This window comes from Pan troglodytes, chromosome 22 (genome assembly GCF_028858775.2).
Source record: "Pan troglodytes isolate AG18354 chromosome 22, NHGRI_mPanTro3-v2.0_pri, whole genome shotgun sequence".
In the NCBI taxonomy this organism is placed as follows: domain Eukaryota; kingdom Metazoa; phylum Chordata; class Mammalia; order Primates; family Hominidae; genus Pan; species Pan troglodytes.
In genome coordinates this window covers 26,697,114-26,710,188 of record NC_072420.2, presented here as the reverse complement: position 1 = coordinate 26,710,188, position 13,075 = coordinate 26,697,114, and the positions used below count along the sequence as shown (strand labels likewise).

At 41.7% G+C, this 13,075-nt stretch overlaps 1 protein-coding gene across 6 annotated transcripts in view; it reads left to right on the top strand.

Annotated features, from left to right (window-relative positions):
• The window catches only part of APP (amyloid beta precursor protein), a 284,812-nt gene that overhangs the window by 241,802 nt on the left and 29,935 nt on the right, over positions 1–13,075 (top strand). For all 6 annotated transcript variants that reach the window (XM_009451769.5, XM_009452766.5, XM_009453143.5 and 3 more), the window contains one exon: positions 11,704–11,925. In XM_009451769.5, the coding sequence (XP_009450044.1) occupies positions 11,704–11,925 (222 nt within the window). The remainder of the gene's footprint in view (positions 1–11,703; positions 11,926–13,075) is intronic.

The following is a 13,075-nucleotide window of genomic DNA, read 5'->3' as shown; positions in this document are numbered from 1 at the left end:
AACAAACTGTACCCAGAAAAAGGAATGAAACTGGAGAATTCTTCCTCATGATTCCTCTGTGTCCTCGGGCCTAATTATCCTCATTCCAAGGACTCTCCATTGCCTCAATAACTTCGAAAAATTTACTCTCCTTAAGCATAGTCATAAAAATTACATAGTAAAGTGATAAGGAAGAGACGAAAATAATGCTGTAAGAATAAAACCATTAAAAAAAAACACTACTCTTGATTATTTCTGCTGTTAGAATTGTAAATGAATTCTTATTCCTTTTTTCTATATTTTTGGCATGAAATTTATGTTACTCTTATAATTAGTAAAAACTGATTATATTTTATTAATAAAAGAAGACTCACAGTGAAGTCATAACGTATGCTGCAGAGGTTAGACTCTTCAAGTCAGATTTGAAGAGAGAATTTCACGTAACAATCACCTTGAAATGTCTTCAGGTCAGCCATCAAAGCACACATCTCTCAACCAGCCAGGCAGCCAGTTTTTCCTCCAGCCTGTGAAGAGTGAAGAGATAGCTGTTTCTTGGCTTAAAGACCATATGAAATAATTGACTTATGTTTAAAAGATACGAGGGATCAGGCCGGGCGCGGTGGCTCATGCCTGTAATCCCAGCACTTTGGGAGGCCGAGGCGGGTGGATCACAAGGTCAGAAGATCGAGACCATCCCAGCCAACATGGTGAAACCCTGTCTCTACTAAAAATACAAAAATTAGCCAGGCGTAGTGATGCGTGCCTGTAATCCCAGCTACTCAGGAGGCTGAGGCAGGAGAATTGCTTGAACCCAGGAGGCCGAGGTTGCCATGAGCCGAGATTACGCCTCTGCAGTCCAACCTGGCGACAGAGCAAGACTCTGTCTCCAGTTTAAAAAAAAAAAAAAGGCATCAAAATTACATTCACTTCTATTTTTATTTTTGTTTGTAGAAGACATGCAGTTTGTATCACATTAATGGGCATATGATGTAATTTCACTATAAATCGAACCAGAGGAAGACATCCAAATATGTATAAATTAAAGCTGACAATGCCTACAGTACTAAACTTTTTGTTTTAATATAATTGGAGACTTAGAAAAGTTCTAAAAATATATTTAAAAATTTTTAAAGGAAGTTGCAGACATAATGGCCCTTTACACCTAAATACTTCAATGTACGTTTCCTCAAAACAAGAAGATATGTGTGTGTGTGTGTGTGTGTGTGTGTTTGTGTGTGTGTGTGTTGTAATCTTAACACAGCATCTTTCAGAGATTATTTCTATAGTATATAAACTTGGTTTGTTTGTTTGTTTGTTTGTTTGTTTTGAGATGGAGTCTTGCTCTGTCTCCCAGGCTGGAGTGCAGTGGCACAATCTTGGCTCGCTGCAAGCTCCGCCTCCCAGGTTCACACCATTCTCCTGCCTCAGCCTCCTGAGTAGCTGGGACTACAGGTGCCTGCCACCATGCTCAGCTAATTTTTGTATTTTTAGTAGACACGGGATTTCACCTCGTTAGCCAGGATGGTGTCGATCTCCTGACCTCGTGATCCGCCCACCTCAGCCTCCCAAAATGCTGGGATTACAGGCGTGAGCCACCGCGCCTGGCCATAAACTTGTTTTTTAGTCTCTACTTTAAGTTCCTGACAACCCAGGCAGGACCAAGACTCCGTAATGTAGTTGGAAATCAGATCAGCACATTGGCACAAGTTCTACAGGTAAACGGGAAAAAGGAGCCCTACAATCTGCTTTTAGATGCCAGGGAGCCTGGCTAGTATTTATCTTGATTACTGACTGATGCCACTGGTAGGTCTAAGTTCTTTGATCTATGATGTTTGAAAGCCAAAAGGAAATGTGTCTTAAATGAAAAGGGACTTCTTCTGTACCCTCAGTCTAAGCCAGACAAGTGATATTTCAGGAAAATGTCCCTAGCAATAAGGAATATTTTCACAAATGATGTGAAGCTTTGTTTGTGTCCCTTCCAGGGACAGTTTGTTACCATAAGGGGACAAAGCATGCTTCATTTCAACATGTGTGGCCAGGAAACTGTTATTTTTAAACAAAAATAAACCCCGATTTAGACATGTAGTCTGAGTTTTAACTCTGGGAGATTTTCAAGATTGATAGTGTAGCTAAAAATAACTGACCTAATTTTCTGGAGGTCAAGATAAAAACTGGATTTGTGGTACAGCATTTACTTTGTGATAATATGTGTATAAATTCTTCCCCAAGTTGGAAAATGTGGCCGCATCATACAGGGCTGCATCTCTCTTGACCATTGAAGTGCCTAGGTCACTACACTACATTGTGAATGCAAATAGATATTTGGGTTGATTGAGTCAGCAGAATAAATATACTGTTCAAACCTTTAAATAGCCCAACATCAAAAGGAGGCTAAATTATTTTAAATTTGACTTAGAGTTGGTGAAACCTTGTGGCCATTCATGTAGCCATCGTATTCATCCTGAGAAAGGGAAACCTAAAGACTTGGGAGAGTGTTCTGAGAGGAAAGTGCTATTGAGAATGGGCTGTCCAAGCAAAGTGACAGGCAGGCCTCACTTGGCTAGAAGAGGGAGCTTTTCAGCCCTGCTCCACCATCAGGAATCTCCGTGACCTTGGACTACTGCTTTAATCTCTTTTACCTTGGCTTCTAAAAGATACCGTCGAATTCATTCTTTTTCAAACCTATCAAAAATTTGAAATGTATGAAAAAGAGGGTGCTTGTGATGATAGATGGGTTTATGCTTCCTTTTTTTTTTTTTTTTTTTTTTGAGACGGAGTCTCACTCTGTTGCCCAGACTGGAGTGCAGTGGCGCCATCTCGGCTCACTGCAAGCTCCGCCTCCGGGGTTCACACCATTCTCCTGCCTCAGCCTCCCGCGTAGCTGGGATTACAGGTGCCACCACCACATCTGGCTATTTTTTTTGTATTTTCAGTAAAGATGGGGTTTCACCATGTTAGCCAGGATGGTCTCGATCTCCTGACCTCATGATTCCAAAGTGCTGGGATTACAGGCGTGATATGCTTCTTTAATATTAGTTTCTAATCCAAGTTATATAGCCATGTCCTCTATAAAATGGAACTTTTCATGGAACAGTGAGAAGGTTGCATTAGGAATTGGGATACATGGGTTCAGATTTCAGTTCTGCCACTTGCTAGTTTTAAGTATACTTCTCAGGATGGATGTCAGTTTGTTCAACTGTCAATGGAGTAGTGATCCCACTAAGGAAGATTATTGTGGTTATCAAATCAGCAGATGGGTATGAAAAGGCCATGAGTGCAGTTCTCATGGTTATGAAGGTGTCATAACTGGCACGGTCCCAACACAGTATGGCTTTGGCATCGCAGATGGCTGTAGCATATATGCTAATCAAAACATCCCTACCGTCCTTAAAGATCTCATGGGTTCTCTCCCAAATCAGCTGCTCCACCGACCTACAAGTAAGTCCATGCTTCTTTAGTATATTTACTCACTAGTGAAGGCCCGTCTGCCAAAATTGTCTTCAGTAGGGGAGAGCTGCTCTTTTCTGGGAAACCCAGCAATGAAGTTTGTCCTGTGATGCCCTCTACACTTACTGACCTGTTTCCTGAGAACTTCCCGTAACAAATGGTCCAGGGAAGAAGGAAGTCTGTGACCAGTCTTTCCTTTCCTCTGGCTTTCTGGTTCAGAAATGTGACCCTGATGATAAGAAACTTCAAGGCATGACTCTGGTGTTTTGGCAATATTCCCCTGGCAGTATTGTTTCTTGGCTCACACTCATCTCATGCCTTGCTTTGTTTGCTTTGTTTTTGAGAATTGTTTTTTTGTTTGTTGTTTGTTTTTGGTTTTGGCTCGTGAGACAGAGCCTTGCTCTGTTGCCCAGGATGGTGTGCAGTTGGCACAATCTTGGCTCACTGCAGCCTCCACCTCCTGGGTTCAAGCAATTCTCCTGCCTCAGCCTCCTGAATAATGGGGATTACAGGCACACACCACCATGCCTGGCTAATTTTTGTATTTTTTTAGTAGAGACGGGGTTTCACCATGTTGGCCAGGCTGGTCTTGAACTCCTGACCTCAAGTGATCCACCCACCTCGGCCTCCCAAAGTGCTGGGATTACAGGCGTGAGCCACCACGCCCAGCCATTATGTTTGTTTTTCTTTCATGAAGGGATAACCGAGGCTGTTGTGTGGTGGTGTCTTGGTACAGCTCGTGGCTGTGGTCAGTGTGGTGGAGGGTAGGTCTTCTCAGATGGTAACATGCATGAGAGTCACCTGGGGATCACATTAACATGCAGATTCTGATTCCCTGGATCTGGGTGGGACCTGAGGTTCTGCATGTCTAACAAACTCCCAGAGAACACCCATGTAGCAAGAGTATAGACAAAAGGATTCAAAGCGAAGGGACTGCAAGAACCATGGAACCAGCCTCCCACGATTTTGTGGATGACGAACCCGAGCCTTGGGGAGTTTCAGAGGCCATGGAGAGATGAAGTATAATAAACAACATAGCCAGTTGTATGTTGAGCCAAGAATCAGACATGGACAGAACTGCTGATTGGAAAATTAAATCTGATCTCATAGCCCTGGTGTGGGCAAAATGCCTAGCTAGAGTGGGTGACCGCTGATTTACAGTGGGGCTTCTTGGTAGGGAAAATTAGTCCATCCCATTTACAGCTACTTCCAATGCAGCTGTGTCAGGGGAGAGAGAAGAAAGGACATGGAAGAGAGCGTAGAGGTATGATCTTCAGTCCTTTCAGGCAGGCACATAAGTAAATTTTTATTTAAAAGATAAGAATTGGTCATATGCGAATCTCCTGTTAGATAAGATTAAAAACAAATTTCCATTTTGTGGAGAAGTTACAGATAAATATTTTTCCATGGGATCCAAAAGAATCAAAAAGGAAGAAAAATAGTAATAGCAGTGGAGGTTTGATCCTGGACAGAAGAAAATCCAGCAAGCCGAGGGACTTCATATTCTCACTGGTGTCCAAATCAGAGCTTTTTTTTTTTTTCTTTGTTTACTTTAAGTTCTGGGATACATGTGCTGAGCATGCAGGTTTGTTACATAGGTATACATGTGCCTTGGTGGTTTGCTGCACCCATCAACCCGTCATCTAGGTTTTAAGCTCCGCATGCATTAGGTATTTGTCCTAATGCTCTCCCTCCCCTTTCACCCCACCCCTGGACAGGCCCTGGTGTATGATGTTCCCCTCCCTGTGTCCATGTGTTCTCATTGTTCAGCTCCCACTTATGAGTGAGAACATGAGTGTTTGGTTTTCTGTTCCTATGTTAGTTTGCTGAGGATGATGGTTCCCAGCTTCATCCATGTCCCTGCAAAGGACATGAACTCATCCTTTTTATGGCTGCATAGTATTCCATGGTGTATATGTGCCACATTTTCTTTATCCAGTCTATCGTTGATGGACATTTTGGTTGGTTCCAAGTCTTTGCTATTGTAAATAGTGCTACAGTAAACATATGTGTGCATGTGTCTTTACAGTAGAATGATTTATAATCCTTTGGGTATATTCCCAGTAATGGGATTGCTGGGTCAAATGGTATTTCTAGTTCTATATCCTTGCAGAATCTCCTCACTGTCTTCCACAACGGTTGAACTAACACTCTCACCAACAGTGTAAAAGCGTGCCTATTTCTCCGCATCCTCGCCAGCATCTGTTGTTGCCAGACTTTTTAATGATCACCATCCCAACTGGTGTGAGATGGTATCTCATTGTGGTTTTGATTTGCATTTCTCTAATGACCAGTGATGATGAGCTTTTTTTTTTTATATGTTTGTTGGCCACATACATGTCTTGTTTTGAGAAGTGTCTGTTCATATCCTTTGTCCACATTTTGATGGGGTTTTCTTTTTTTTCTGGTAAATTTGTTTAAGTTCCTTGTAGATTCTGGATATTAGACCTTTGTCAGATGGATAGATTCAGATCAGAGCTTTAACAGCCAAACTTCACAGGGAAAAGGCTGAGTGGCACCTCCTTTATATGAAGAAAATGTTCTTCTCCAACCCACATGTGTTCAGTGGATGGAAGAAGCTGTTCAGTAATTATAACTGACACTTGTAAAACATAACTGATTGATTTAATGCCTATAAATTTTATTTTCTTTAATCCTAAGATGTGACCATTAAATTTTTAGAAGACATTTGGCTAGTGGATTAATAATTAAAAGAATATTGGATGAATTCATCTGCTTCCTATTCAGCAGTTCTTTTATTTATAAGGCTATTTTTCTCAAAATGAATGATCGTGAATATCTAAAAAAAACAAAATATTTAGCTACTTGAAGATGAAATTATTATCTTTTGATGTTGTTTTCTTTAAAGTATTTACAATGATAACTAAGTGGTAGGGCTTCTTCCCTCTGTTACTCTAAGTATGCCTCGTATACATCCTCAAAGCATTTTTTTTTTTTTTTTTGGAGACAGAGTCTTACTCGGTTGCCTAGGCTGGAGTGCAGTGGCATGATCTCAGCTCACTGCAACCTCTGTCTCCCAGGTTTAAGCAATTCTCCTGCCTTAGCCTCCCAAGTAGCTGGGATTACAGGCGTCCGCCACCATGCACGGCTAATTTTTGTATTTTTAGTAGAGACCGAGGTTTCACCAAGTTAGCCAGGCTGCTCTTGAACTCCTGACCTCGTGATCCACCCACCTCGGCCTCCCAAAGTGCTAGATTACAGACGTGAGCCACCACGCCAGGCCACTTCAAAGCATTTTTAAAAGAGCAAGGTGATGGGGTTCATTAGGTGTTTGGTATTTGAAATTAAATACCTCTGTTATTGATGAAGCCGTATCTTAAATATTATCATCACTAAACTCAGTTAAATATTTCCACTGTTAACTGCAAGGCTCAAATGCTTGGATATTATAAAAGATATTTGACTTCAAAGATAACTGCTACAATTTTGGGTCACAACAAATAGCTTTTAGAGGGGGAAAAAATAAGTCTTGGGAGGAAAATAAGCAAAGTGTCTTAGTTTAATATAGCGGTTGGCAAGTATAGATGCTTAAAAGCTCTGAAAATCCCCATTGCAGGCCATCAGAGTGTTGTAATTAAGTATTAAATTAATTCAGATAAAAGGATAATCCATCAGGGCCACTAATGTAGTGGAAGTGTGGTTTCGGTGTGATTAGTCTCACCATGGAAGTCAAAGAAAGTCCCACTCAGAATGAACAATGAAAGAATCATATTTGTCTCTGGGTATTTTGTCATAGGCTCAATTGCCCAGTGCCAGTGTGTAAGCCACTGGTAAAATCCTGAGCCCTTAGTCATGTCTACAGGTAGCTGGCTGCCTTAGACATTTTATGATGACGAAATTGAATTCTACTTCTGATAATGGTAATCCATCATGTCTACCTCTTTTTTTCTCTTAAAACTACACTGACGGCCAGGCGCAGTGGCTCCCGCCTCATCCCAGCACTTTGGGAGGCCAAGGCAGGCAGATCGCCTGAGGTCAGGAGTTTGAGACCAGCCTGGCCAACATGGAGAAACTCTGTCTCTACTAAAAACATAAAAACTATCCGGTCATGGTAGTGTGTGCCTGTAATCACAGCTACTCGGGGGACTGAGGCAGGAGAATCGCTTGAACCCAGGAGGCAGAGGTTCGTTGTTCTGAATGACATAGCCAGGGGTGGTTATTTCTAAATTTTCTGTGTTGAATTAAGATAGGAATGTGGATTTCTTCCTATTTTGAACAGCAACCAAAAAAAAAAAAAAAAAAAACGAAGGCTAAGTGTGTTTCACTCTGCTAAAAATGTAACTTTTCTTGAATCTGTCACTCTTTCACTTACATTTTCTGAAAATGAACATAATAAACTGGGAAAATTAACCACCATGGGGCTTAGCATGCTGGTGGCCATTTGGAGGAACTTTTCTCCCAACAGTGTAACAGAGAAAAGAGAAAAGGTACTACAGTGTACCTCAACCTCAGATGCCCTGGCTGTTCTGTGAAGTACAAGTGTAAGATTTCTCACTGTGATCTTTTGCTCCTCTGCCTTTTTACTGCCAAGGGCTAAGATGGGCACAGGGCCCTTTCCAGCTGCCCCTGCCTGAGAAATGCTTATTTGATGACCAAAAGCAATAACCATTCCATAGGACTAACGGTGATTAAGTCAGCTTACAAATCCACAAGAGTGGAAGAGACTGCTAAAGATAATGGAACAGACATGCTTAATAATGCCTAATTTCTACAGCTACTTTTGTGATAATACGAGAGGCTGAAATAGATAGGGGCTGAACATGGGAAGGCTGGTGTTATGAAGCCCAGGACTTGGATTTCAGCACTGGTGCTTACTGGCCATTGGGTCTTGAAGAGATTGGTTCCTTTCTCCCAGCCTCAGTCTCTTTGTCCCATCAGATTAATAATGCCTGCCTTGGGAGAGGAGAGTCATACAGGAGAGGGCATTTGAGCTGGGCTCTAAAGAGTTCAAATAACGTAGATGAGCGGAGATGGGCTTCCAAGATAGGAGGAATAGAGAACAAAAGTGTCAGAATGGGTATACATGGTCTTTTGTGGGAATACCCCAAACTATTTAGCCTGAGAGAGGTGTGGTGTAGACAGCTGGAGCTGTGAGTTCCATGGCTAGAAATATGGGGTGGGCCCAGACCACAGAGGGCCTTCAGCATCTGGCTAAGGAGTTGGAATTAATTCGGTAGAAAATGAAGACCCACTGAAACAAAGAGGGAGCCATTCTTGTGTGTCAGGAAAAGATTTCGGGAACCAAACATAAAATAAAAACCAGCAGGGAGACCATTGTCTCAGTCGGTTTGTGCTGTTGTCATGATACCAGAGACTCGGTAATTTATAAACAATAGAAATACTACAATTCTGGAGGCTGAGAAGCCCAGGATCAAGCCGGGCACAGTGGCTCACGCCTGTAATCCCAGCACTTTGGGAAGCCGAGGCGGGCGGATCACGAAGTCAGGAGATGGAGACCATCCTGGCTAACACGGTGAAACCCCGTCTCTACTAAAAATACAAAAAATTAGCCGGGCGTGGTGGCGGGCGCCTGTAGTCCCAGCTACTCGGGAGGCTGAGGCAGGCGAATGGTGTGAACCCGGGAGGCGGAGCTTGCAGTGAGCCGAGATCGCGCCACTGCACTCCAGCCTGGGCGACAGAGCCAAACTCCGTCTCAAAAAAAAAAAAAAAAAAAAAAGGCGCCTTGTGGCTGCATCCTCCAGAGGCAGCAAAAACTGTGTTCTCACATGGCAGATGCACAAAAAGGGGCCTGTGCTGGTTTCCTCTCGCCCTTTTTAGAAGGCAGTAGTCCATTCGGGGGCACGGGGTGGAACTCTCATGACTTGCTTTCCAGAAGACCCCATCTCTCACTACTACCACAGTGGAGATTTACGTTTCAACACATGACTTTGGGGGACATTCAGACCATAGCAAGCAGTGACGAGACTATCGTAATTATCCAGGCGAAAAGTAATGATATTCCTAGGGGCGGTGAGGGTGGTGTGGGAACGCAAGCAGGAAATGGCTGAGAGAATTCAGAAATAGAATGCAAAAGGATTTGTCGGTGGTGTGAGTACTGGACGCGAAGAAATACAGGGAATCCTGGATGGCTCTGAAGGATTCAAGCCTGTGACTGGGAGGGAGAATGGTTCTGCCATGATTAGAAAACAGGAAAGGTGGAAGGGAAAGCCAGGGACCTTGAGTACAGTTGTGTACCTACCAAGTGCATGGATCAGGAGGGAGCCCTAAGTTGGTATCTCCAGCAAACTGTTGGAAATATACAAATTTGAGTGGGAGGGAGAAGTCAAAGCTGGGGAAATACATTTCAGATTCACCCAAAGGTAGGAGATCTTTAGAGTTTCAAGAGTCGATGGGATTTCCAAAGGGGAGAATTGTAGAAAGAGATGGAAAGAGATACAAGAAGAAAATGACAGGGATGAAGAGAGGAGAAAAAAAGAGTAAAAAGAGTTATTCAGAGATGTCACAGGGAAGAAGATAAGCACTGTGTATGCGAAACAGTGAGAACATTTCCAAATAAAGGACAGGGTAAGTGATAGTAAATACCACAGACCCAAGAACAGCGTAGCCCCCCGGGGGGTTCAAGAGCTTTCTCGCTGGCAAAGGTTATTTCCTGTCAAGATGAATGTGTATGCACCAATAATTATTAGTATTCCAGAATATCCTCTCTTTAGCATAGTAAGTGCTTAACAGTCACAAGCAAAAGATTTATATAAAAGAAATGCTCATTTAATTTATTTAATCGGACATTGGCTAAGTTAGCTACCTATGGCTTTGTAAGACATGAAAAAGTTGGAGGAAATCTAATGAGGGTCTTTTATCTGTAAGGGAAAGGTCATCATGGGCATCAAGTATTGAATTTTAGAAACGGTGCCACAGTGAATAGGGATATATTATAACTCAGATTAGACTTCAAAAGCACTGATTTGCTTGGGACTTCCATCATTTAAAATCACTTGCAATAAAACTGACTACATGAAAAGATATTAATCACAAGCTTTAATGCTATTCCATCAAATTATTTTAATGGGTATATTTGAACAGAATTTTAATTTTTCAGATACATTTTTTGTCAATAGAAAAGAGAATTTGAAAGATGATTGTAAAATGTTACAAATCAAATTTAAATCCTGATCTTATTTTCATTTTCTCTAGCAATAAAACTAACCAGTGATGTGTCTGAAATATATACTACAGCAAACTCTTGACACAGCTATGATTGGAAAATGAGACATTTTGGTTAATCAAATATTATTGTTAATAGTGCAGTGCTGTCTGTCGGTCTCTAATTTGTAAAAATCAGAGAAAAACATGGTGAATCTTTGGTGACATAAGAGTCACAAATCTTGATATCCTGGGGTCAGTTTTTAAAGCAGTAATTACACATGATACAAGATTCTATTCTAAGCTCTCTTTTTCCAGTAAGAAAAGATAAGTCAATGATGTTCCATAAAGTTGATTCTTGTTTAATCAATTTTTAAAGTGGGGGGGGGGGGGTAGGCGGCACTGACAGCATTCTTTGGAAAGGGAAGCAACAGAGGAGAAAGGCAGGATATTTGGTGTCTGCTCACATTGGGAAATACGGGGAGCCAGGGGTGGTTAAGTCCAGAGAAGGCTGGATGTCTGTCTGCAGGGCTACATCTGGAAGGGCAAGGGAACGGTTTCCTTGTTGCCTCAGAGCATAGGTCATGCAGCACAAGAGGAGCATTTAGGAAATGCAGATTTTTTTTCAAGGTAAAACAGTGAAAACTGTTCAAGAAGGTAGCAAACTACTGGCCCTTTAATGCTTTTCTTATCCTTGCAAGTGTGCAAGGCAAGACAGGAGATTCTCTGTTGTCTTTCAGCTTGAATGAGATTGTGCCTCGCTTACTGCCGCCACACCAAAACCTGGCGTTTATTCCTGTGCGATCATTGTATACTAGGGACGTCTGTGTCAGGAGGAAATGGCAGCTGAGCTCCTGTGGCCTTTCACCTTTAGCGGTGCCACGCTGCAGCACACTGGCCAGCTGCCATGCTCCTGCCTGCAGTCCTGCCAGCAGCTCTTGTGAGCTGCGACTTTGCATAAGTAGCTTGAATGCCATGTGCCTCAGTTTTCACATCTGTAAAAAGGAGATGATAATGGTACCTATGTCGTGGCTCTAAACGCGATCATGCACGTGAAAGCAGTTGAAGTCTTGCCTGGCAGAAGTAAATGGTGGCTGCTGCTGCTGCTGTTGTGATTGTTGTTACTCACCAAAGAGATGGTTTTGTTTGGTTTAGATGAGCTGCTTCAGAAAGAGCAAAACTATTCAGATGACGTCTTGGCCAACATGATTAGTGAACCAAGGATCAGTTACGGAAACGATGCTCTCATGCCATCTTTGACCGAAACGAAAACCACCGTGGAGCTCCTTCCCGTGAATGGAGAGTTCAGCCTGGACGATCTCCAGCCGTGGCATTCTTTTGGGGCTGACTCTGTGCCAGCCAACACAGAAAACGAAGGTAAGAGTCCCCTGAGCCAGCAAGGGCGTTCTGGGAGGTATATATACACATACATAACGTGTGTGCAAGAGAGAGAGTTATCTTTTGTATGTTCTTGAGTGAATTTTTTTTGATGTAGTCATAAATATTTTCATTTCAGTTTTACTTTAAAAAGTAAATACTAGGAGTTACTATGTCATTAATATATCTGTGTAAATTATTCTTTATATTTTTTATGCTGCAAAGCAAGTAAACTGCCAATTGTTGGAAAAGACAACAACTCCATTGTATAGGTGGCAAAACAAAATGGTAATGATTTACATAACATTTGCAGGTAAAGGGCCTCTTGTTTCCCACATGTCCAGGTTTGCATTCTAGGGAATATTATCCTTCAAGTGAACACTCCCGGACGAAGGGGAGCCACAGTATATTATTGAAGAGGCAGTTCTTCACAAGGAAAATGTGTGGCAACAACATTCTTCTAATTTTTATTTTCCCGTTCCTCTTCTTAATATAAAGTGGTACATTATATAACAATAAAAGTGGATACATAAAGAGCATGTACTGTATATCATATATTATGTTTATGACTTTTTCAAATGAGGAAATGGAGGCACCAGGAGACTAAGTTCTTAAGTGATGACTTTTGGTAGTAATTTTTTAGAAATGTTTTTTAACTGTGAGGTATATTGTTCCCTCTGGAATGGAAGCACAAAATTCAACTTGTGTTTATGACGTAATGACCTAGAATGCCACCTTCCAAAAAAGCAGATAGATAGTGAAATAAGGAAAAATTACAGTTTACCAACAGAGAGGAGTTTTGAGGGCCTGCAGAGATGCAGATTTGACAGGCACCAAAGTAGTCTTCACTGGCTACTTATTCTTACATGAAATTTCAGATTGAATTAAATGTTAAAGGCAAAGATAGAGAACTACATATAAATAAAATTTAATTTTGCTTAAGACTTAATTTGTGTTTAGAAAATTAAATTTAAAGCAGCTGCCAAAATTAAGGAGCACATTGCTCTAAATGTTTTTTCCTTTGGTATCTCAGAGAAGTAAGATTCTTCTCTATCAACAAATTTGAGCAGTAGATGGCATCCTTTTTCACAGGGATTTCTTAGCAGAAACACCTGTTCAGGCAAGAATATCTTTCAGCCTCTTTTATCTT